The 27019-nt window shown below is 46.9% G+C and overlaps 1 protein-coding gene across 1 annotated transcript in view; it reads left to right on the top strand.

The window, feature by feature from the left end:
- Positions 1-27019, top strand: part of SLC7A11 (solute carrier family 7 member 11) — a 328653-nt gene that overhangs the window by 84034 nt on the left and 217600 nt on the right. The window contains exon 4 of the mRNA XM_063920358.1: positions 24929-25054. Coding sequence (XP_063776428.1) covers positions 24929-25054 — 126 coding nt within the window. The remainder of the gene's footprint in view (positions 1-24928; positions 25055-27019) is intronic.

Below are 27019 nucleotides of genomic sequence, written 5' to 3'. Positions count from 1 at the left end.
ACTGACTGTCCACTACGGCATAACCTGAATCCTAGCTGCCGGTGCACCCTATGGCTGCTAACACTTCCCCAACCTATCCCTAACCCAGTGGCGGAACTAGAGAGTGGTGGGCCTAGGTGCATATGCATTCCCCTCTCCCCCCTTCCCATCCCCACGGTAGCATCTAGATTCCCTTTGTCGAGAAGACCTTTCCCGTAATGCACTGAGTCAATGTCACCAACTATTTGGAATACTAACCTATTGCGAGAAAAGCAAGACACAGGGCTCGAAGTGTGGCAAGTAAAGCAAGCTCTCAAAGGTACAATGCAGCATAAATAAAACAAAATGCCCTACCACAAACTGAGAATTTGAAAAAACATTAACATGCTGTAAGTGCAGAAGAGAAATTCCGGTATCACATTCTGTTCCTTTCCACAAAGGAAAAATAGACTCAACCCCCTCCCCACACACACACATCACACCCCTTGCACCTACACCCTAATTTTGAGTGGGCCATTCTAGAAAGTATAGGGGATTTAGGGGGCCAAAAGTTTGAGTTTTAATATAACACAAGTAAAGTTTAAAATATACATGTGCCATCAGACCCCTCCTCTGCAGGACACCGGCATTTGTCACACATGTCCCCATGATCACCAGCTACAGTAGTACCCCTTATTCACGTTAAGCCCCACAGTATGAGCGAAAATTCACATTACGGCACACGGTATGAGCAAAATTCACATTACGCCACACGGTATAAGCCAAATTCACATTACGCCACACGGTATGAGCCAAATTCACATTACGCCACATGGTGTGAGCCAAATTCACATTATGCCACACAGTATGAGCCGAAATACACTTTACACCACATGGTATGAGCCAAATTCACATTACGCCACACGGTATGAACCAAATTCACATTTGCCACAAAGTATGAGCCGAAATACACATTACACCATGCGGTAGGAGCCAAATTCACATTACGCCACACAGTATGAGCTGAAATTCCCATTACACCACATGGTATGAGCAAAATTCACATTATGCCACATGGTATGAGACAAATTCACATTACGCCACACAGTATGAGACAAATTCACATTACGCCACACAGTATGAGACAAATTCACATTACGCCACACAGTATGAGCCAAATTCACATTGCGCCACACAGTATGAGCCAAATTCACATTACGTCACACAGTATGAACCAACCTCACATTACCCCACACAGTATGAGCCAAACTCACATTACATCACACGGTATGAACCAAATCTACATTACGCCACATGGTATGAGCCAAATTCACATTACACCATACGGTATAAAATACACACATGTAACCCTTCTTTCTCTTATGTCCTAGAGGATTCTGGGGTCCACATTAGTACCATGGGGTATAGACGGGTCCACCAGGAGCCATTGGCACTTTAAGAGTTTGAGAGTGTGGGCTGGCTCCTCCCTCTATGCCCCTCCCACCAGACTCAGTTTAGAAAATGTGCCCGGAGGAGCCGGTCACAGCTAGGGGAGCACTCCTGAGCTTTTCTGGTAAAAGTTATTTTTAGAGTTTTTTATTTTACAGGAGGCTATTGGCAACAGCCTACCTGCAACGAGGGACTAAGGGGGGAGCAGTGTCCGCCCTGTGGGGTCTGAGCCACTGTCTTCGCTGACTGGACACTGAGCTCCAGAGGGGCATAGGCGTGCGCACGGGGGGTGCCTGGTGCGCACAGGCACCCCCTAATATCCGGCACCTCGCACGCTGCCTGCTACAGCACAGTGATAGAATAGCCAAGCCTGCAGCCCATTGCTGTGCCTCCCCCAACCGCTGCGCCCGGTGTCCGCTAATAAATGATGACAGTGCTTAGTGTACTTTACGTGCCGGCGGCCTCACAGGGGGAAACTGAAGTCATCTGATGTGATTATATCACAGCGTGCGTCCGCCCATGCTCTCCTCCCGGCCGTTGCGCTCTCCTCCTGCCCGCGCTCAGTCTCAATCCTAGGGTGCAGCCAAGCCACAGCCAGCGTTCCTCTCATGGGGACTCGGAGCTTTCGCTGGAGGACACATTCTGCTGGTGCAGTTCAACAGAGACTCTGTCACCGAGATGGACAGTAAGTCACTGTTTCTGATATTGTGAGTTCCATTACCAGTAGCCAAATTTATCAATATCCTTCCCTATCATCATACATACAAGTATTAGAGATCCTATGAAAAAAAAAGGGGAAAGATAATAAATAATATAATATGAATGTGACATCATTATTGGAAGTATATTTTTTTTTTCTTGCAGCCATACTTATGCTACCAGTGGTGAATTTGCCATAAGTTACCCAAGGCACGTGCTGTGTGGCTTAATATGAATTTCGGCTCATACTGTGTGGCGTAATATGATTTGTGGCTCATACTGTGTGGCGTTATATGAATTTTGGCTCATACTGTGTGGCGTTATATGAATTTCGGCTCATACTGTGTGGCGTTATATGAATTTCGGCTCATACTGTGTGGCGTTATATGAATTTCGGCTCATACTGTGTGGCGTTATATGAATTTCGGCTCATACTGTGTGGCGTAATATGATTTTTGGCTCATACTGTGCGGCGTAATATGAATTTCGGCTCATACTGTGTGGCGTAATATGATTTGTGGCTCATACTGTGTGGCGTTATATGAATTTTGGCTCATTCTGTGTGGCGTTATATGAATTTCGGCTCATACTGTGTGGCGTTATATGAATTTCGGCTCATACTGTGTGGCGTTATATGAATTTCGGCTCATACTGTGTGGCGTTATATGAATTTCGGCTCATACTGTGTGGCGTAATATGATTTTTGGCTCATACTGTGTGGCGTAATATGAATTTCGGCTCATACTGTGTGGCGTAATATGAATTTCAGCTCATAATGAGTGGCGTAATATGAATTTCGGCTCATAATGTGTGGCGTAATATGAAATTCGGCTCATACTGTGTGGCATAATATGAATTTCGGCTCATACTGTGTGGCGTTATATGAATTTCGGCTCATACTGTGTGGCGTAATATGAATTTCGGCTCATACTGTGTGGCGTAATAATAAGAATTTACTTACCGATAATTCTATTTCTCATAGTCCGTAGTGGATGCTGGGACTCCGTAAGGACCATGGGGAATAGCGGCTCCGCAGGAGACTGGGCACAAAAGTAAAAGCTTGAACTAGCTGGTGTGCACTGGCTCCTCCCCCTATGACCCTCCTCCAAGCCTCAGTTAGGATACTGTGCCCGGACGAGCGTACATAATAAGGAAGGATATTGAATCCCGGGTAAGACTCATACCAGCCACACCAATCACACCGTACAACCTGTGATCTGAACCCAGTTAACAGTATGATAAACGAAGGAGCCTCTGAAAAGATGGCTCACAACAATAATAACCCGAATTTTGTAACAATAACTATATACAAGTATTGCAGGCAATCCGCACTTGGGATGGGCGCCCAGCATCCACTACGGACTATGAGAAATAGAATTATCGGTAAGTAAATTCTTATTTTCTCTAACGTCCTAAGTGGATGCTGGGACTCCGTAAGGACCATGGGGATTATACCAAAGCTCCCAAACGGGCGGGAGAGTGCGGATGACTCTGCAGCACCGAATGAGAGAACTCCAGGTCCTCCTCAGCCAGGGTATCAAATTTGTAGAATTTAGCAAACGTGTTTGCCCCTGACCAAGTAGCTGCTCGGCAAAGTTGTAAAGCCGAGACCCCTCGGGCAGCCGCCCAAGATGAGCCCACCTTCCTTGTGGAATGGGCTTTTACAGATTTTGGCTGTGGCAGGCCTGCCACAGAAAGCGCAAGCTGAATTGTACTACAAATCCAACGAGCAATCGTCTGCTTAGAAGCAGGAGCACCCAGCTTGTTGGGTGCATACAGGATAAACAGCGAGTCAGATTTCCTGACTCCAGCCGTCCTGGAAATATATATTTTGAGGGCCCTGACTACGTCCAGTAACTTGGAGTCCTCCAAGTCCCTAGTAGCCGCAGGCACCACAATAGGCTGGTTCACGTGAAACGCTGAAACCACCTTTGGGAGAAATTGAGGACGAGTCCTCAATTCTGCCCTATCCGTGTGAAAAATCAGGTAAGGGCTTTTATAAGATAAAGCCGCCAATTCTGAGACACGCCTGGCTGAAGCCAGGGCTAACAGCATTACCACCTTCCATGTGAGATATTTTAATTCCACAGTGGTGAGTGGTTCAAACCAATGTGATTTTAGGAACCCCAAAACCACATTGAGATCCCAAGGTGCCACCGGGGGCACAAAAGGAGGCTGTATATGCAGTACCCCTTTGACAAACGTCTGGACTTCAGGCACTGAAGCCAGTTCTTTTTGGAAGAAAATCGACAGGGCCGAAATTTGAACTTTAATGGACCCTAATTTTAGGCCCATAGACAGTCCTGTTTGCAGGAAATGTAGGAAGCGACCCAGTTGAAATTCCTCTGTAGGGGCCTCATTGGCCTCACACCACGCAACATATTTTCGCCAAATGCGGTGATAATGTTTTGCGGTTACATCCTTCCTGGCCTTTATCAGGGTAGGGATGACTTCTTCTGGAATGCCTTTTTCCTTCAGGATCCGGCGTTCAACCGCCATGCCGTCAAACGCAGCCGCGGTAAGTCTTGGAACAGACAAGGTCCCTGCTGGAGCAGGTCCTTTCTTAGAGGTAGAGGCCACGGGTCCTCCGTGAGCATCTCTTGAAGTTCCGGGTACCAAGTCCTTCTTGGCCAATCCGGAACCACGAGTATAGTTCTTACTCCTCTCCTTTTTATGATTCTCAGTACTTTTGGTATGAGAGGCAGAGGAGGGAACACATACACTGACTGGTACACCCATGGTGTTACCAGAGCGTCCACCGCTATTGCCTGAGGGTCCCTTGACCTGGCGCAATATCTGTCCAGTTTTTTGTTGAGACGGGACGCCATCATGTCCACCTTTGGTTTTTCCCAACGGTTTACCATCTCTTGGAAGACTTCTGGATGAAGTCCCCACTCCCCCGGGTGAAGGTCGTGTCTGCTGAGGAAGTCCGCTTCCCAGTTGTCCACTCCCGGAATGAACACTGCTGACAGTGCTATCACATGATTCTCCGCCCAGCGAAGAATCCTTGCAGCTTCTGCCATCGCCCTCCTGCTTCTCGTGCCGCCCTGTCTGTTTACGTGGGCGACTGACGTGATGTTGTCCGATTGGATCAATACCGCCTGACCCTGAAGCAGGGGTTTTGCTTGACTTAGGGCATTGTAAATGGCCCTTAGTTCCAGAATGTTTATATGAAGAGATGTTTCCATGCTTGACCACAAGCCCTGGAAAATTTTGTCCCTGTGTGACTGCTCCCCAGCCTCTCAGGCTGGCATCTGTGGTCACCAGGATCCAATCCTGAATGCCGAATCTGCGGCCCTCTAGTAGATGAGCACTCTGCAGCCACCACAGAAGAGACACCCTTGTCCTTGGCGACAGGGTTATCCGCTGATGCATCTGAAGATGCGATCCGGACCATTTGTCCAGAAGATCCCACTGAAACGTTCTTGCATGGAATCTTCCAAATGGAATCGCTTTGTAAGAAGCCACCATTTTTCCCAGGACCCTCGTGCACTGATGCACTGACACCTGGCCTGGTTTTAGGAGATTCCTGACTAGCTCGGATAACTCCCTGGCCTTCTCCTCTGGGAGAAACACCTTTTTCTGGACTGTGTCCAGAATCATTCCTAGGAACAGGAGACGTGTCGTTGGAATCAGCTGCGATTTTGGAATATTTAGGATCCACCCGTGCTGACGTAACACTAACTGAGATAGTGCTACTCCGACTTCTAACTGTTCCCTGGACCTTGCCCTTATCAGGAGATCGTCCAAGTAAGGGATAATTAAAAACGCCTTTTCTTCGAAGAAGAATCATCATTTCGGCCATTACCTTGGTAAAGACCCGAGGTGCCGTGGACAACCCAAACGGCAGCGTCTGAAACTGATAATGACAGTTTTGTACTACAAACCTGAGGTACCCTTGGTGAGAAGGGTAGATTGGGACGTGGAGATAAGCATCTTTGATGTCCAGAGACACCATATAGTCCCCTTCTTCCAGGTTTGCTATCACTGCTCTGAGTGACTCCATCTTGAATTTGAACCTCTTTATGTAAGTGTTCAAGGATTTTAGATTAAAAATTGGTCTCACCGAGCCGTCCGGCTTCGGTACCACAAACAGCGTGGAATAATACCCCTTTCCCTGTTGTAGGAGAGGTACCTTGATTATCACCTGCTGGGAATACAGCTTGTGAATGGCTTCCAAAACTGCCTCCCTGTCGGAGGGAGACTTTGGTAGAGCAGACTTCAGGAACCGGCGAGGGGGAGACGTCTCAAATTCCAGTTTGTACCCCTGTGATACTACCTGCAGAATCCAGGGGTCCACTTGCGAGTGAGCCCACTGCGCGTTGAAATTTTTGAGACGGGCCCCCACCGTGTCCGAGTCCGCTTGTAAAGCCCCAGCGTCATGCTGAAGACTTGGCAGAAGCAGAGGAGGGCTTCTGTTCCTGGGAAGAGGCTGCCTGGTGCAGTCTTTTTCCTCTTCCTCGGCCCCGGGGCAGAAATGAGTGGCCTTTTGCCCGCCTGTACTTATGGGAAATGAAAGGACTGAGTTTGAAAAGACGGTGTCTTTTTCTGCTGAGAGGTGACCTGGGGTAAAAAGGTGGACTTTCCGGCCGTTGCCGTGGCCACCAGGTCCGATAGACCGGCCCCAAATAACTCCTCTCCTTTAAACGGCAATACTTCCATATGTCGTTTGGAATCCGCATCCCCTGACCACTGTCGCGTCCATAACGCTCTTCTGGCAGAAATGGACATAGCACTCACTCTTGATGCCAGGGTGCAAATATCCCTCTGTGCATCACGCATATATAGTAATGCATCCTTCAAATGCTCTATAGTTAATAATATACTGTCCCTATCCAGGGTATCAATATTTTCAGTCAGGGAATCCGACCACGCCACTCCAGCACTGCACATCCAGGCTGATGCGATTGCTGGTCGCAGTATAACACCAGTATGTGTGTATATACCCTTCAGGATATTTTCCAGCCTTCTATCCGCTGGTTCTTTGAGGGCGGCCGTATCAGGAGACGGTAACGCTACTTGTTTAGATAAACGTGTGAGCGCTTTATCTACTTTAGGGGGTGTTTCCCAACGCGCCCTAACCTCTGGCGGGAAAGGGTATAGTGCCAATAATTTATTAGAGATTAGCACTTTTTTATCGGGGGAAACCCACGCTTTATCACACACCTCATTTAATTCATCTGACTCAGGAAAAGCTACTGGTAGTTTTTTCACTCCTCACATAATACCCTTCTTTGTGGTACTTGTAGTGTCAGAAATGTTCAATGCCTCCTTCATTGCCGTGATCATGTAACGTGTGGCCCTACTGGACATTACGTTTGTCTCCTCACCGTCGACACTGGACTCAGTATCCGTGTCTGGGTCTGTGTCGACCCACTGAGGTAACGGGCGTTTTATCGCCCCTGACGGTGTCTGAGACGCCTGGACAGGCACTAATTGATTTGTCGGCTGTCTCATGTCGTCAACAGTTTTTTGTAAAGTGCTGACATTGTCACGTAGTTCTTTAAATACAACCATCCAGTCAGGTGTCGACTCCCTAGGGGGTGACATCACTAATACAGGCAATTGCTCTGCTTCCACATCATTTTCCTCCTCATACATGTCGACACAATCGTACCGACACCCAGCACACACACAGGGAATGCTCTGATAGAGGACAGGACCCCACTAGCCCTTTGGGGAGACAGAGGGAGAGTTTGCCAGCACACACCAGAGCGCTATATATATATATATATAGGGATAACCTTATATAAGTGTTACTCCCTTTTATAGCTGCTGTTTATAATTTAGCTGCCAATAGTGCCCCCCCTCTCTCGTTTTTACCCTGATTCTGTAGGGACTGCAGGGGAGAGTCAGGGAGCCGTCCTTCCAGCGGAACTGTGAGGGAAAATGGCGCTTGTGTGCTGAGGAGATAGGCTCCGCCCCTTCACGACGGCCTTATCTCCCGCTTTTTTCTGGAAAACTGGCAGGGGTTAAATACATCCATATAGCCCAGGAGCTATATGTGATGTATTTCATTTGCCATCCTAAGGTATTTCTGTTTTTTATTGCGTCTCAGGGCGCTCCCCCCCAGCGCCCTGCACCCTCAGTGACCGGAGTGTGAAGTGTGCTGAGAGCAATGGCGCACAGCTGCAGTGCTGTGCGCTACCTTAGTTGAAGACAGGAACGTCTTCTGCCGCCGATTTCACCGGACCTCTTCGTTCTTCTGGCTCTGTAAGGGGGCCGGCGGCGCGGCTCCGGGACCCATCCAGGCTGAACCTGTGATCGTCCCTCTGGAGCTAATGTCCAGTAGCCTAAGAAACCCAATCCACTCTGCACGCAGGTGAGTTCGTTTCTTCTCCCCTTAGTCCCACGATGCAGTGAGCCTGTTGCCAGCAGGACTCACTGAAAATAAAAAACCTAAAATAAACTTTTACTCTAAGCAGCTCAGGAGAGCCACCTAGCATGCACCCTTCTCGTTCGGGCACAAAAATCTAACTGAGGCTTGGAGGAGGGTCATAGGGGGAGGAGCCAGTGCACACCAGCTAGTTCAAGCTTTTACTTTTGTGCCCAGTCTCCTGCGGAGCCGCTATTCCCCATGGTCCTTACGGAGTCCCAGCATCCACTTAGGACGTTAGAGAAATGATTTTTGGCTCATACTGTGTGGCGTAATATGAATTTTGGCTCATACTGTGTGGCGTAATATGAATTTCGGCTCATAATGTGTGGCGTAATATGAATTTCGGCTCATACTGTGTGGTGTAATATGAATTTCGGCTCATACCATGTGGCGTAATCTGAATTTTGGCTCATACTGTTTGGTGTAATGTGAATTTCGGCTCATACTGTGTGGCGTAATGTGAATTTCGTCTCATACTGTGTGCTGTAACGTGAATTTCGGCTCACACTGTGTGGCGTACTGTGAATAAGGGGCACTAATGTCAGTAGCTGGTGAGCACGGGGACATATGTGACAAATGCTGGTATCCTGCAGAGGAGGTGGGATCTGATGGCATAGAAAGAGGCAGATGTGGCTCTTATGGCACATGTGTACATTTTAAACGTTACCTGTGTTATGTTAAAACTCAAACGTTTGGCCCCGTAAATCTCCCGTACTTTTCAGGATGGCTCACTCAAAATCAGGGTGTAGGTGCTAGGGGGTGCAAGGGTTGGTGATGGTGGGGAAGGGGGGTGGAATGTATATGCACCTAGGCTCACCACTCTCTAGTTCCGCCAGTGGGTCAGGGATAGGTTGAGTAAGTGTAAGCAGCGGTAGGGTGCAGCGGCAGCTAGGACTCAGGGTTATTCCGTAGCGGACAGTCAGTACGGGCCGGTGGTTGCACAATTATGTTTAATTTTATTTCTCTGCGGTGTATTATATCTATTTGTATAAATTAATAACTAGGGAGAAATTAGATTAAGCCATGTTACTTTACTGAGAGAATGTAAGTGCTAGACATGTCCCTGGGCGGTGCACCCCCTAATAAAATTAGCTGCGCACGCCTATGCAGAGGGGTCTGATCGTTCTCTGCCACAGGGGACCGCTCGCCCCAGCAGCATGCCACCAACCCCTTACAGAGCTGAAGAAGTGGTGAGGTAGTCACCGACCACCCCTAGCAAGTGGGGGGCCGGTGTGAAGATGGTGGCAACGGGGAGAGAGAGCAGTATTAACTGCGCTCCTGTGAAGGTTCAGAGGCACATGGTGCGGTGCTGTGAGGGGTGCCCTGAGCCATCACTTACCCCCACAATGGTCCACAAGTCTGTTGGGGTCCGTGGATCTCAGCCAGCAAGTTTTACCTCAGGCCAGTATAATCTATGAAGAGAGGGAAGACAGCACCATTAAGGGCGGAGCTTCTCCTCAGAGCGGACCCAGCAGCATTCCAGCACCATTTTCCTGCCTGCACAGCGCTGGATGGAAGAACAGGTCCCTCCACAACAGCTCCAACTGTCAGCTCCAACTGTAAGTACACGGTATCAGGGGGCTGTAGAAAGGAGAGGGGAGGCTGTAAACCGACTGTGTCTCCTATTAAGGGACACAGTCTGTGCTGACAAGGGGTCTCCCTTTGCTGAAAGCGCTGTGTGTGGGTTGGCTCCGATCTCTATGTCTCTCTTGCCATTCTTGGGGGGGAAACTCTGTCTGCCCCCAACTTTGTGTGTGTGGAGTGTTTGATGGTCTCCTTTAGCTATGTCCAGGGACACTGTGTCATATTCTGCAGAGGATTTATCCTCCCAGGATGATCCCATTCCATGTAATCAGGATAGCACTGGTTTAGCACAGATACCAGCAAGGGAACCAGAGTGGTTTTCCTCTATCAAATCTTGGATTTCTCAGATTTCTGACAGGGTTGCAAGTAATGAATCTGCAACCCAGGTATTACAGAGCTCTATGGCAGTATGGCCTGGTTCTGGTACCTCAGGACGCCTTGTTATATACCCCCACAAATGCGCTTGTGCAAGACGACACGGATGAGCAGGTTGAGGAGGCTATTTTCACTGAAAATAAAAAAGCCTCGCTAACCTTCCCTGCGTCAAAGGAATTGAATGCTATATTTGAAAAAGCATGGGTAAACCCTGAGAAAAAATTCCAGATCCCTAAAAGGGTCCAGGTGGCAATTCCTTCCCCTGAGGAGGATAGAAAAAAATGGGAAAACCCGTCAATTGTTGACGCCTCTGTGTCCAGACTCTCAAAGAAGGTGGTTTTACATGTTCCAGGATCTACCGCCTTAAAGGAGCCGGCTGATAGGAAAATTGATAACACGCTTAAATCAATGTATACTGCTTCAGGGGCCATATTACGTCCCACTATTGCTACTGCATGGATTGCAAAGGCAATAGTGAAGTGGTCGGCTACCTTACTAGAGGATTTGGATACAATGGATAGAGATGACGTTGCATTGTATTTACGCAACATACATGATTCTGCAGGTTTTATGGCAGAATCCATGAAAGGCCTGGGTTCCATGGCTGCGGGAATATCTTCCATGTCTGTTTCAGCTTGTCGGGGACTGTGGCTGCGCCAGTGGTCGGCCGACATGGAATCCAGAAGAAGTGTGGAGTTCCTACCCTATACAGGTCAGGCTCTCTTTGGGGAAGCTCTAGATGCGTGGATATCCACCGCTACAGTGGGTAAGTCTCCGTTTCTTCCCTCAGCAGCACCTGCTCTGAAGAAATCTTTCTCTTCATCTGCAACGCAGTCCTTTCGGCCTAACAAGCCTAGAAAGGCCAGGACTTCCAATACCTTCTTTAGGGGAGGTCGGGTTAAGTCCAAGAAACCTGCCGCTGCAGGTTCCCAGGAACAAAAGCCTGCTTTGGGTACGCCAAAGTCCTCCACATGACAGTGGACGGCACGCCCCGGTGATGGGGCCAGTGGGAGCGAGACTCAGACACTTCAGTCGTGTCTGGGTATCGTCTGGCCTGGATCCCTGGGTGGTAGATGTTGTCTCAGGGATACAGGCTGGAATTTCAAAGTCTCCCTCCTCATCGCTTTTTCAAGTCAGGATTGCCAACTCTGTTGGAGGACAGCACTGTACTACAAGACGCTGTCCAAAAGCTGGTAGAGGTACAGGTCATTGTGTCAATACCACCTCACATGCTGAACAGTGGTTACTATTCGAACCTTTTCGTGGTACCAAAACCACATGGTTCGGTCAGGCCCATTCTGAACCTAAAATCATTGAACCCCTTTCTAAAGGAGTTCAAGTTCAAGATAGAGTCTCTCAGGGCGGTGATATCAGGTCTGGAAGAAGGGGAATTCCTGGTATCCCTGGATATCAAGAATGCGTACCTCCACATTCCAATCTGGCTGCCGCATCAGGCTGATCTCCGCTTCGCATTGCTGGACTCTCATTTCCAGTTCCAGGCACTGCCAATTGGCCTCTCCACAACACCGAGGGTGTTTACCAAGGTGATGGCGGAAATTATGATTCTTCTCCGCAAGCAGGGTGTGAACATCATTCCATATCTGGACGACCTGCTGATAAAGGCATCGTCCGAGGAGAGGCTGCGGCAGTCCATTGTCCTCACAACGCGACTGCTCCAGAGTCACGGTTGGATTCTGAACCTTCCAAAGTTACATTTGATACCAACCCAGAGGTTGTCATTTCTGGGAATAATCCTGGAAACCGAAGTGCAGAGGGTGTTTCTTCCGCAGGAAAGGGGTGTTGGTGATACAAGCCATGGTCCGGGATGTCCTGAAGCCACCTCGGGTGTCGGTTCATCAATGCATTTGCCTATTAGGAAAAATGGTGGGCCTCTTACGAGGCTCTCTGGTACGGGAGGTTCCACGCTCGGACCTTTCAACTGGATCTCCTGGAAAAGTGGTCGGGATCTCACCTCCACATGCACCAGAGAATTCGTCTGTCGCCAAAGGCCAGGATTTCACTCCTCTGGTGGCTCCAATTGCCTCACCTTCTGGAGGAATGCAGGTTCGGGATTCAGGGCTGGGTCCTTCTAACCATGGATGCGAGCCTTCGGGGCTGGGGAGCAGTCACTCAAGGATTAACCTTCCAAGGACGGTGGTCAAGCCTGGAAGCCGGCCTGCCCATAAACATCCTGGAACTAAGAGCCGTCTACAACGGTCTTCTTCAGGTGGCCCCTCTTCTGAGAAATAGGGCCATTCAAGTGCAGTCGGACAACTTAACAACAGTAGCTTACATAAACCGACAAGGCGGAATGAAGAGCAGAGCAGCAATGTCAGAGGTGACAAGAATACTCCTCTGGACAAAAAAGCACGCGTTAGCGCTGTCAGCCATCTTCATTCCGGGAGTAGACAACTGGGAAGGAGACTTCCTCAGCAGACACGATCTCCATCCAGGAGAGTGGGGACTCCATCCGGAGGTGTTCAAGGAAATAACAGATCTTTGGGGTTTACCCCAAATAGACATGATGGCCTCTCGTCTCATCAAGAAGCTTCGACATTATTGTTCCTGGTCGAGGGACCCATAGGCAGTGGACGCCCTGGTGTCTCCATGGGTGTTCCAGTCAGTGTACGTGTTTCCATCACTTTTTTGAAGGAGGTTCTGCATATCCAGCCTCCCTTTGTACCACCTACAGGGCCTTGGGACCATAACGTGGTGTTGCAGTTCCTCCAGTCGGATTGGTTTGGTAGAGGTCAAATTTCTTACATGGAAGGCGGTCATTTTGTTGGCCTTGGCTTCTGCTAGACGTGTGTCCGAGCTAGGGGCTTTATCCTGTAAAAGCCCTTACTTGATCTTCCACGAAGATAGAGCTGAGCTCCGGACTCGTCAGCAGTTTCTTCCGAAGGTTGTGTCAGCATTTCATATCAACCAAACTATTGTGGTGCCAATGGCTACTGACTCCTCAATTACATCAAAGTCCTTGGATGTTGTAAGGGCTCTGAAGATATATGTGAAAAGAACTTCTCGTTACAGAAAGTCAGACTCTCTGTCCTCTATGATCCAAGAAAATTGGGTGTCCTGCTAAGCAGACTATTTCTCGCTGGATTAGGTTCACTATCCAGCACGCTTATTCTACGGCAGGGCTGCCGTGTCCAAAATTTGTTAAGGCCCACTCTACTCGTAATGTGAGGTCTTCCTGGGCGGCTGCCCGGGGAGTCTCGGCAGTGCAACTTTGCCGAGCTGCAACTTGGTCTGGGTCGAACACGTTTGCAAAGTTTTGCAAGTTCAATACTTTGGCCTCTGATGATCTGAAGTTCAGTCAATCAGTTCTGCAGGAGCCTCAGCGTTCTCCCTCCCATTCTGGGAGCTTTGGTACATCCCCATGGTACAAAAGTGGACCCCAGCATCCTCTAGGATAGGGGTGGGCAACATGCGGCCCGCGAACCGATCCTGCCTGGCCCGCTGTCCCCCACCAGTGCGCAATGACAAGCGGCCCGACTGGCTGAGCCGCTTCTCATTGCGCTACAGCAGCTCCGAGAGACGCGGCGCCGCTGAGGAAATCCCGGTCACGTCACAGGGGCTGCTGACCGGGATTTCCTTTCCGACGTCTCAGGCGCTGGGCGGTGCGGGGGACGGATCCACATCAAGAAGAGTGTGGATCTGTACAGTGGCCAGCGGATCTCTCTCATGCGGGCAGCGTGCAGCGGGAGCTGAGCTCTCCAGCGGGCAGCGGATCATGTGGGCAGCGGGAGCTGATCTGTCCCTAAAAAAAACAAACTCAAAGGTTGGTTAATTCATAGCTGGCGCTGCCTGTTGAGGGGGGCTGGGGTCCCGAGTAGGGGGAGGAAACAGCAACCTGTGTCCAGGGAGGGAGGGAGTCTATTGTTTAAAAGCTGCTATATGGGTCCAGGGGAGGGGGGTGGGTGGCATACAGACTGTCATATGAGTTCAGGGGAGGGGGGGGGGGTAGAGAATGCCCAATCCCACCCACTCTGCCATCAGAGCCCAGACACCACCCCCTCAGGTAACACTGAGCGTCCCAACAACAGGCGCGCAGTTTACAGTGCAGCCTGACCAGTGACCATCCCCTACCCCTGATGGAGTGTGAGCCGTGGGCAATACTGCCCGATCTCCCTGTTGCCGCCGGAGTTAATGGTGAGCCGCGGGCTGTAATGCCCGACCCCCTTTCCCATCTCCATGTCGCTGCTGCAATTTAAATCCGTCCTCCTAATCTTGAGCATGTGACCCACAGGCTGTAACGCAGCTGCAGGAGTTTACTGTGAGGTTGAGCCGTTATGCCCAAGCCCACTCCCCCTCTCACTGCCAGCGCAGCATCTTAAAATCCATCCCACCCCAAAAGCTTATAGTGACCTGTGGGCTGTAATGCCCCACACCCGCCCCCACTCCTCCCTGCCACAACTTAAAGTCCACCCCCACCAAAGCTGACAGAGAGCCATGTCTGTAACGCCCGATTACCCCCCTCCTCTCAAAGTTGTGTGTAAAAGGGGGCTCTGTCTGCCATAATATGTAAAAGGAGGGACTCTGCCTGCCGTAATGTGTAAAAGGGGGCTCTGTCTGCCGTAATGTGTAAAAGGGGGCTCTGTCTGCCGTAATGTGTAAAAGGGGGCTCTGTCTGCCGTAATGTGTAAAAGGGACCTCTACCTACTGTGCAGAGTAATTTGAATAATAGAGGCTGTTGTGCAGCCTAATATGAATTTGCATTGTTTTGTGGCCACGCCCCTTCCCCATGAAGCCACACCCCTATATTTTTGGCACATGCCTATGGCGGCCCTCGAATACTCATTGGAAAGTGTTAAGTGGCCCTTCAGCTGAAATAATTGCCCACCCCTGCTCTAGGACATAAGAGAAAATAAGATTTTGTTACCTACCGGTAAATCCTTTTCTCGTAGTCCGTAGAGGATGCTGGGCGCCCGCCCAGCGCTTCATTCTCCTGCAAATGGTATTTGGTTTAGTACAACTACATTTTAGTTGAGTACTGCATTGTTACTTGGTAAGTAATGTTTCAGCAGTTGCTGAGTAGTTCAAGCTAGTTGACTTGACGTGCTTTGTATGTGTGAGCTGGTATGAATCTCACCACTATCTGTGTATAATCCTTCTCTCGAAGTATGTTGTCTCCTCGGGCACAGTTTCTAGGCTGAGTCTGGTGGGAGGGGCATAGAGGGAGGAGCCAGCCCACACTCTCAAACTCTTAAAGTGCCAATGGCTCCTGGTGGACCCGTCTATACCCCATGGTACTAATGTGGACCCCAGCATCCTCTAGGGACTACGAGAAAAGGATTTACCGGTAGGTAACAAAAGCCTATTTTTCTTTTCTTGAGTGCACCCACAGATCTCATTTTTTTTTTTTTTTTTGGGAGGGGGGGTAACTAATGTCACTTCATGGATTTATTGGAAGTATATACATAATTTTATTACCCCTGGCTGGCCTTGCCCCCTCTCTTTCCCCTGCAGCACTCTGAGCGGTGACTTACTTTCTTAGTTACAGCTTCTGCTGAATGTGTCCTCCGGCGGAGTCCTGAGAGCGCGGTGCGGGAGGAGAGCATGGCCAGCAGAAGAGAGACTGCAGAGGGCGCATGGTGTGAGCCAGGAGGATGTTTTGATGTGACGTCAGTCCTCCCTGTGCGGCCGCTGGCCAGTAGAGTATACTGAGTGGAAGCGCTCAGCTTCTTACTGGATATCGTCATGCCCTGGGGAGTGAGGAATGAGCAGCAAGCTGGGCTCTGTGGTGACCCGCGGCGACACCACTGTGCTGTTGCAGCAGGCCTGGCATGGAGGGTTGCATGACATTAGGGTGTGCCTGTGCACACCAGGCACCCCCATGCGCACCCCTTTGGCTGACAACTAGCGCTGGAAAGAAACCATTATCAATTATAAAGAAAGGAGGTATAGGTGTTCTGTTCTTCCGCTGGAAGGGATGTGTTTATTCCCAGACTGGCGATATCCTTGTCTCTCCCCACTAAAAAGACACTTACATTAAATTTCTGTCTCAAGTGTACATCAAGGTATCTTTATAATGGAACAGGTACTTCAATTTCAAACACATTCCATGGATTCATAGGAAACACACTTACATGTCAATTATATCTCGCATGCACTTCAAGGTATCTTTTGGTCCTCCCAAAGGGCATATGATGCACACATATCCGTCAGGTAGGTATGCAAAAATGTATTTTAATAATTCCTCAATAAATACACAATATAGTTAAAAATAGTCCACATTTAAAATGGTAATACAGTGCCGGATTGGCCATTGGCCATACCGGGGAGGATCCCGGTGGGCCGATTGGTGTGCGGGGCCGCCAGTTTATGTGCCCCCGCCCGTGCGCGTAATACACTGTCACTGACAGACTGTGTGAGCCGCGGCCGTCTGGCTGGGAGAACAGGCTCCGCCCCCCACCACATGTGTGCAAGGAGCCGCATGTCCCGGACTCCCAGCTGCAGCGTGGGGACTCTCCTTCTGTATTCCAGCCAGCCAGGGGGGAGGCGCCGGCCACAGATACCGCTCTCCCTGCATGACAGCGGGCGTCGGGGCTGCTTGGTCTGCTGCTCGTCACTCGGACAAGAAGGCGCCGTGTGTGAGTATGCAGCGGCAGACAGGTGCTGATGCATGGGGCAGCGGCGGGGGTGACTGAGTTCTGGGTGCAGGCTCAGCGCATAATGGGGGAGAGAATGAGGCTGTGTCTGGGGACATGGCAGGGGGGCATCAGAGTTACTGGGGCACTGATGGTGAGGGAAGATTTGGGGTGGGGAAGATTGTCTATTGAGAAGGGGCATATGGGGGGGGGGGGGTTAGGGTGAGTTGGCCCATAGAGAAGGTTAAATGAGGGGGTTGTTAAGTTGAGGAAAGGGCATTTTAGGAGAGCTGGCATATTTATATGTATATATGGGGGCGAAGGGGTATTGTGGGATGAAGAGCTGAAGATAGCTGGCATTTCGAAGGTACATTTTGGGGGTAGGGGGGTTGTGTTTGCTGGCATTCAAGTGGAAGTGGTGATGATGAGATGCTCGTAGTTTAAAGGACCATGAATATTGGGTTAGCTGACATGCTAAGGAAAAGGGATATGGAGGAGGGGGGGGGGGGTGCTGGTGTTAAAAGTGGATGGGATATGGATGGTGCTGTCATGGGAAGTTAGCTGGCCAATTGAGAAGGGGTGTGTGTTAAAGGAGAGGGGTATTGGGGGCGGGGATGTGGTATTCCCATTTTAAACCTAGAAACGCGGGTCACAGCCGGGAGCCTGACATGGGTGCTACCCGTCTGCGACCTGCGTCAGCCCCTTTTCCTGCTGCAGTCACCAACCCGGCATATTACCTGATATGCGGGGCGGACTAGCCCTGTGCTGGGCATACCCCCGCATGTCTGAGAATCTGATTGTAGATGTGCTAAATTTAGCACATCTATGATCAGCTCTGAATTACCCCCTAAGTTGTCTTGTCTGGGTACATGGATGGAGGGTTACTGTAGATCTGTTTTGAGGGCAGGGGATCTATAAGGGTATGTATATGCTCTATATAGTTGGTTATATAGCTAGTTATGTATATGCTATGCAGGTTGCTATGTATTGTTGATTATGTATATTCTATGTACATTCAAGGTATACATGGTTATTTATTTGCTATGTCCATTCTGTGTTATGTATGTAGTATGTGTATGCTCTGTTTAGTTGTTAATGTATCTGCTATGCACATGCTGTGGGTGGGATGTACTAAAATGAAAATACAGAAAAAACCCTGTTTTCTGGGTTTCTACCACATTTTCATACGTACTTACCTCCATGCGCCGAGTCTAGTTTTAATTTCTTAACTACTTCTGCTACAACACAATACTTTCTAAACATTTGGATGTGTTACATCCAGCTAATATAACATGCTCGGCCTTTTGTTGGTGTTACTCCATGTACATTACATTTTAAAGTATTAATCCTGCCTACTTTGGTATTGGCTCCGCCTTCATTTGATTTGGTACCACCCACATGGGGCCACTTTTAGAACATTTTCCAGGGCCACTTTTGTTTCCCAATCCGCCCCTGTGGTAATATATACGCTAACCAGTTCTGTATATTAGAATTTGCTGGGGAAGGAGTTGTGGTGGTAATCTAATTGCTCCTCTGAAAATTTGCAGAGGTCTGCGATCAGATAGGCGCTGCCCATAGAGAGTGAAAACCCACCCCATGCAAGTGTGTGAATGCATGCATACGCCGTGTGAAAACTTTGCCAGACAGCGGACATCTGCAAATCCGTTCACAGCTCACTCACCATCTAATGATTTTTTCAGTCTGTGCACAGCCCAGGACTTACTCCTACAGTGCGATACAAACAGGCAGACCGGGGCCGGAGCTGACGTCACACACCCTCTCAGAAAATGCTTGGGAACGCCTGAGTTTTTCCTGACACTCCCAGAAAATGCCCAGTTTTCCACCTACAAATGTCCGCTTCCTGTCAATCACCTTGTGTACGCCTAGAGTTCTACATTTTCGCACCATTCTGTCGCTGTTTGGCGTTGCGCCTGCGCATTGGGGTGCATATGCATGCGCAGACTTTCGTTAATTTCACACAACAACAATCAGGTCAGAATTGGGCCCAAAGACCATAGTGAGCCTTCTATGTATGCTGGGCCCTCCCTAGTGTGTGAAAATGGTAGACTTTACACTGTTTTAGCTTAGCAGCACAAGAACTTGCACAGGGCCTATACTGTAGCATGTAGCTATAAAAAAAAACAAAAAAACGTATCCTTTAATGCCTTGCCACCTATAATCCATTTATTTAGATAACTGTAGATAAAAAAAATCTGTCACAATGTGAGTGAGACATGTATAAAGCACAAACACACATTAGTGAACATAATCCTTTTGTAGAATTTATGCCATTGCATAACACCTCTTACCCTTTGCTGACCCATGATGCATTGTGGCAATCGCAATTTATTTGTATTATAAATATCTTTTCTATCAGCTCAAGATAATGCATCTTGCACCAAAATGACCAGATCACCACATATCTGCAGGTCCTTGAACTTTAAATATCCTTCGTATCCGTCACACAGGAGCGAGTCACAATTTGATCTAATCTTGCTGAGCTGGTAGTGAAACAGAAGTAAACAGAAAGAAATGTTTAACCCTCTTTAAATGCACAGGTCTCGTAATGTGGCTTAGACAACATATTTTAAATCCCTATTTAAAAGGTCACCTGTATAGATTGTCCAGTAGTACAATGAGCAGAGGATTCAGCCTAACATAATTCATGGACTCTGACCTGCACAAATGGGAAAAAAAAAAAAAAGATTTTGCTTGTGCCGCTATTTATCAGCTTGTACCTGAATCATGAGACATTTACATTGTTCCTGTTTTCAAGGATGCAGACATGTTTTGAATACAATCTTTTTAAGTACATCAATACATGTCAAGCTTTAGAAATTATTTATCCATATAATTTAAAAACCATTACGTGCAATAAACATAATTTGAGTTTTGATGCTATATAAATTACAATAGGTACTGAAGACAGGTTGCTGCTGTATCTAAAATACAGAATTGCAATGGCAATTGTTAAGAAAAAGAATGAATAAATGAGTAGATGGGCACGTAATTATTGAGGTGGGGAGGGTGAGAATGCATGGTTTGTGCTATGGGGAAAACAGACATGCTACAACAGGGGTGATTGTGCATGCCTTTGTTACTACTGAAGGGTGGGCCTTTAAAATAGTATAAATAAATGTAAGTATTAGCTACTGGCAGAACCTGATTTGTGGAAATTGGAAAAACACCTATTCTACGGCTGCCTTTAATCAAGCCACCGTCCATCTCCACCCCCAAGTGTGGTATGCTGGCAGGGTCGGATTAAGTCTGGTGGGAGCCCAGGGGCAATTAAGTTGTGCCCCCCTCCCATTAAAACTACTTATAAACAACCCCCCCCCTCCTGTGCGTAACACACACACCCGGAGACAGGCCGGCCGCCCCAGCCCCCCCACACACACAATACATGATCATATTTACATAATCACACCTAATTAATAAACTCACCCAGCCCCAGTCCGCAACAGGATGTGGCACTGTCTCATCTGCAGCAGCAGCAGTGTTCCCTCCTCCTCCTCCCGAGTCCCGGTGCCTGCTTCCATTGGAAGTGGGACAGTGAGCACCGCTGCGCAGGCGCGGCTGAAGGGGCGAGTCAGCTTGGGGATGCGCTGTGTGACTTCTGACGTAACGTGGTGCATCGCACAGGGGCAGCGTCTGACTCTGAGCTGACAGCTGAGTGCTTTGGTGCTCAGTGCTGCCGGCTCACTTCCAGGACACAGACGTATGTGGGGGCCCCTAATATCTGGGGGCCCAGGGACGACCGCCCCTGTCGCCCCTGCTTTAATCCGGCTCTGTATGCTGGTACGTTTCACAGTTCAGTAAGGTTCACAGCTGTGATCCCCAGCACAGTTTTCCAGTGGTTGGGAAACCATGCATTACATGATCTGCGCATGTGTAGATTGGTTCCTGCGATCACATTGCAGTATTGCGAGCGCCTTTGCCTGACTGACAGGGAGAGGCGTTCGGGAGGGATGTGCCTCACGTGCCTAATGGGAAATTCGCCACTGCTTATATAAAATGCTCAACATGAGCCGGTCTATTAGCCACTATACTTTATCTCTGTCTCACCCTGTACAGTACAGTATAGAGAGGAAATAATCACCTTGGGCGGGATGAAATAGAGTCTGAGTTCACCCAATGTGTGAGATGCCGGCTAAACTCAGACAGTCATTTACAAGTTATAACTATAACCCATTTTTTAACCATTATGGACCTATTACACATTCTTTTTACAGACATATACCTTACTCGGGGCACAATGGGGCCGCCCACTAGTATATAAACTTCACAAACTTAATGTTTTTTGGTGTTTACCTGGAACCAATGCCATCTTCACATGGGGAGGAGAGCTGATGTGTAAAGAGGTATCTGATTGTATTTCTCCGCAGGAGTAAACTCAGGTCACTTATACACAGTGGGTCAGATTAGCATGGGTAGCAGTGTTAGGGATTGGAGGGCATATGATTATCAGAGCAGCTGTCCCTGCACTGGAGCAATACTCAGGTAGTTAAGCGTCCACTGCCGCAACTCGCGGAGAGTTGAATACTTAATTATCCAAGAGGCCCCCAGCAACGTATAGGCCCCTAATTTATAGCACTATACAGTAGGCCCCAGACATTCTACTGGGTACAGAAAATGCTGCATACGATATACAGATGTTAATATGTAGCCATAAATTTCTGGACTCATCCTCTGGATAGAATGTGCTGATTCTTACATTTACAGTTTTACTAATAAGTCAGCCATGGCGTCTATTTAATAAAAAAAAAAGCTCTGTATATAGAAGAATTAAAGTTTTTTTTTTTTGTACCAAAAATCCTTTGACCATGTTTTGGTTCGCAAAAAAAAGAAAAAGAGGGAAATAGAGAGAACCGTGACTTGTAAATGATTGCCCCTTTAAAAAAATGTCCAAGTTCGGCTGGCATTCCGCACGTCGGGCGAAATTGGACTCTATTATAGCTCAGCCCTTGTCTAGAAGGGTGTGGTATGTTAGGTAGATTAGACTTTGGTCAACAGTGTCTAGATCGACCTCTATTGGTCGACATTAAGTAGGTTGACATGGTTTCTAGGTCGACAGGGACTCTAGATATATACTAGGTCAACATGAGAAAAGGTCGGCATGAGTTTTTTTTTTACTTTTTGTTGGTGTTGTTTTCTCCGTACAGTGACGGGAAACCCCAATTAGTGCACCATGTCCCCTCGCATGGCTCGCTTCACTCTCCATGCTTCGGGCAAAGTGCCTTGCTCCGCTACCGCTGCACTCTGCACAGGTTACCGTTCCCAATTGTAGTCCACGTGGATCGTAAAGTATGAAAAAGTTCAAAAAAATAAAAAAAATTTGAAAAACCCATGTCGACCTTTTGGCACGTCGACCTATAACATGTCGACATGGAGTCCCTGATGACCAATAGTGGTCGACCTACTTACTGTCGACCTAAAGACCAGATTCCGTCTAGAATGCAAAAAAGAGGAATGAAAAGGGCTCTTCCCCATATTTCAGGATGTATCAGTTACCCTACAATTAGGGTAAAAAGAAAATGTTATGGTACAGACCCTTTATGCACATTTATGAAATTAATTAATCTATGAATTTATGCTTTAATGAAGAGATCCCTATAACCTACCATATACTGGGGTCTTCATTATACTTATTTTTGGAAAAATTGTTACAGTAGGTAACTCTCCTCATTAAAGTGCATAAAGTGCATATTAGGAAACTCATTTTGCGGGAAATCCCCCAAAAACAGCTATTCTGGGGATCCAGGCAAAAGGTAAGCATGCTCAGCATATGGGAAGGAAAGACTGAAGCAGATATCTCAGATACAGTATATGCCGTGGTCCCTCCAATTCATACCTTAAAAGCTGCCTCCATGGGACTAATGAAATGTTAGATTTAGCCAGTTTGGCCCATGCAGCTGACACTAACTTCAGATAATGTTAGCTCATAGTAGGATATGGGCTACACATTGCATAGTTTACCTTTGGTTCCCTCCCCATCAGTCCCCAGTGAACCCTGCACAGGCCCACACATGCTCAATGTGCTCGCTGGGTCCAGACCGGAAGTAAAGTGGTTACAGAAACACTCTGTCCCAGCGCTGCAAGATTAATAAATGCATTTACATTTCCGCATTGCAAGTTGGGGTATAATTATCACCTCGTTAATGTGGTTAATGATACATACACACATATGGAGGATTGTGATTGCGACACTATGCAGAACATAAACACATTAGTTTACATTATCCTTTTGTATTATACATTGCATGGCATACACTGTAATACCTCTCACATCTTTGAAACCTGAAATAACGTGGCAATCACTTTTTGTTTCTGTTATAAATAACTTTTCCATCACCTTAAGATAATACATCAACCTTCTATCAAATTGACCAGCACACAACATATTTGTAGGTCGTTGACCTTATAATATCTTTAATATCCGTTACACAGGAGCAAGTCACAATCTGATTTAATCTTACTGAGTTTACGGAAGTAAACAGATGTTAGACTAATACACAAGAGGGGCGTGCTAATATTGGAAGGACTAGGTGTCTAACAGAGGCGTACAACATGCCCACCTAATAAAATAAAAGCTCTTATCAGATTACCAGGTGCCATGCCTGTAATGAGAAGACTATGGCTCATCTATTACAGTATAAGGATGTAATAATAAAATAGTGATCCCAGCATATAAAACGAGTGGAGGTGGGCTAATTCAGGCTCCAAGGAATGCAATTGGAAACCTATAATTATATTGGCACCCATCTTCTTCAAGTATTGTATGTAGTAGACACATACTGTATCTTTAGGCTTACCATACCATCCCTTTAAACTGGGATGCTCAAATTTTGTGATTACACAGGTTTTCTGGCTGATCAAAACCAGGTGAAATGCAGGCTTGATATCAGCAAGCTACAGACAGACCCAGTGTGGATTTTATCTAGGTAAAATCCACCACCCCTCACAGAGACAGTGAAGCCAGATGGAGTCCATGACTGCATTGACTTCACTGTGACTTTCTATTGGAAGTCCTACCTGTCAGTCACAGATACACAAGGCAGTCTCATTGGGAGGTGTTTCCTCCCTCCGGGACTGCCAGACCGAGCTGCCATAGTTAGAGAGCTTGCTTCCTGTAGGAAGCTACTTCCTGTCTTTCACGCAGCCCAGTCTGGCTTCTATGGACTGCAGCTGATGTAGCTAATGTAGTGTCTGCCCATGTGCCTGTCTCGGCACCTGTCAGATCCATTGCACAGGTGCCGGGACCCAGGGCTCCATGTCTCCTGTCCTACCTGGGGGTAGAGTCAAACCCCCTACTTAAAGTAAGTAGGAGCCGCCGCTGGACAGAACCTGTGTAATTCATGAGTGTCCCGGTTTAAAGGGATAGTACGGCAAGCCTACATATCTTACTAGCTGTCCTGGTGCAATGTATGGTATATATGTGTAAATGCTTCAAACTGGCTATTATGTCTTTCATGCTTTGCTGTTTAAACTCAATGTTCCTAGGCTCATTAGGCAAAGACAGGTGTTATGTTTAGATATTTCATAATGAGTCATACCAACTTCCCAGCCCACTCATAATCTCACATTTTACTAATTCAAAAGAAAAGTAATGCAAATATGGGCTAATTAAGAACAGTGTTAAATAATACTTGCACTAATTAAAAAATACAGGTAATGTACTTCTGTTAAACTAAATATACTTTCTGTCTGTTCTTCTGTCTATTATGTAAAACCATTTCCTAAGATGCAATGATAGGTGTAATTAGAATAGGAAATGAGATACCACGTTTGATGAATTAAATTAAATTGTGATGGAGGAATTCTGGCTACTGAAAAAATAAAATGCTCAAAGATTTCTCATTCGTTTGTCTGTTTCTCTCTTCTCTCCAATCTCTAGCTGTTGTAATGGTTCTGAACAGTATGAGTGTTAGCTGGAGTGCTCGGATCCAGATATTCCTGACCTTTTGTAAGCTTATAGCAATCCTGATAATTATAGTCCCTGGAGTTATGCAGTTAATTAAAGGTAAGAACTAACATTATTATAAGAACTTTCGTACTGTACAGTATGTATCATTTTGTGTTAAAAACCTGACACTGTATATAGTCTATATGATTGATCTATTTTTAATGACAGAAGAGAAGTAGAATAACATACTGTATATAAATTCCCTGTATAATAATCAGTGGCTTGTGAAGCCTAAATAGATTTTGTTAGATTTTCTGTGACTCACATTAACAATTTTATGGATTTTTTCATTGCAATGGGAAGGAGAGCTTGCTGTGATATCACAATCACTATATTCATGATTGTAACAGTAAATGAAAACCCACATACAGTAGTTCATTGCAGACATGCATCCAGTTGCTCAACCTAATGCTATATGTCTCTCCTAAATGAAATTATCAGCAAGCTGCCAGCAGAGGTTGTATCAGCTATAGTTTCAATGCTCACACCTGCAGAGATGGTAACACAAATTTAAAGTACATGTTGAAGAGTTCTAGCCAGACAGTCCTAAGGCTGCATTGTAACATCTGTTACTCATAGTAATAAATCTAAAGAATATTATTCCACAGGATGACAGGTATCATTTGATCTTGTAACTAAAGATCACAGTATGGGTGAAGCTAGGCTATTACCGGGGCAAAAACTCAGTTCTGTGTCAACCCCCTTCCTCACTATAGTCTATACTGTAGTGTTCACCCTCAACTTGCTTGGATACAGCTGTCAACACTGTGAAGATTGAAATGTATGAAGGGTGAGGGCACAATCTATTTTTAGTCTTGTAACACCTGCTGCATTTATTCTGTGGTTTTGGGGTGCCTTCACTTTTGAATGGAGCATGCAAGCTGTACTGACTCAAAGGTATTACATCTCCCACCACTGAGCCCCGGAGTAATCACCATACAATAGATAGAGCATTGCAGTGACCGCCATATAATACAAAGAACATCACAGTGACCACAATATAATACAGACAGCATCACATTGACTGGCAAATAATACAGAAAGCATTGCAGTGACTACCATATAATGCAAAGAACATTATATTGACCACCATATTATGCAGAGAATGTCACATTGACTGCTATAGAACACAGAGCGCATCAGTAATTTCCATTTAATACATAGAGCTGCTACATAATACAGAGAGCATCACTGAACACCATATATACAGAGAGCATCAGTGACTGCTATATAACATGGATAATACTAACACACATGCAAAAATACACAACCCACATCCACGGACAAAATTAATACTCACACCAGTCCCAAAACAAAACATATACATGATATGGAACTCCAGCACAATTGCTTAAGACCTCTAGAGACCCTCTAGTGAGGGTCTTCTACCTATAAAAGCTGCCCATTGTTTTCTTAAGGTGTATACACATGGTGAGATCCTTGCTATGTCTGATTTAGATTATATGATTTCCCTTGAACTCCCCCAGGGCCCAGATAGCACAGATAGTACAGATTTTGACTATCTGTGCTTGAGATTTTGTCTATGTACGATTTTGACTAAGTGACAATTTTGACTATACTTTGTACTAGATAGTACACTAGATAGTCAAGATTGACTTGCCTGCACAGTCTATCTAGCCTTACAATACCGACCCCACAGGAGTGCACATTGGGGACAAATCTGTATCGCAAGCTGCCTAACACCTTGAGATATGCAGTAACTTTTCATAAGATTTTGACTACAGTATATAGTCAAATCTTACAGATTTATCTCACCGTGTGCACACACCTTTAGCATATAAATCACACACCAGGGCTTATACTGTACCTCCAGCAGTAGAGTCTTACATAATTGGCTGGAGACCACAGGATAGGAGGCTGGAGTAAAATACACGGAACAAGTAATGGACTAGACTGGAACACAGGAGGTAAAAGTCAGGATCTCAACCAGGGTAGAGGGTGCACTGTCATGTGGAATATGAACACTGCGCATTTGGTATATATCTTGCAGGCTGAACACTA

The sequence above is a fragment of the Pseudophryne corroboree genome, chromosome 1, assembly GCF_028390025.1.
Source record: "Pseudophryne corroboree isolate aPseCor3 chromosome 1, aPseCor3.hap2, whole genome shotgun sequence".
NCBI classification, from domain to species: domain Eukaryota; kingdom Metazoa; phylum Chordata; class Amphibia; order Anura; family Myobatrachidae; genus Pseudophryne; species Pseudophryne corroboree.
Note: the sequence above shows the minus strand (reverse complement) of the source record. Positions and strands in the feature narration are given on the sequence as shown.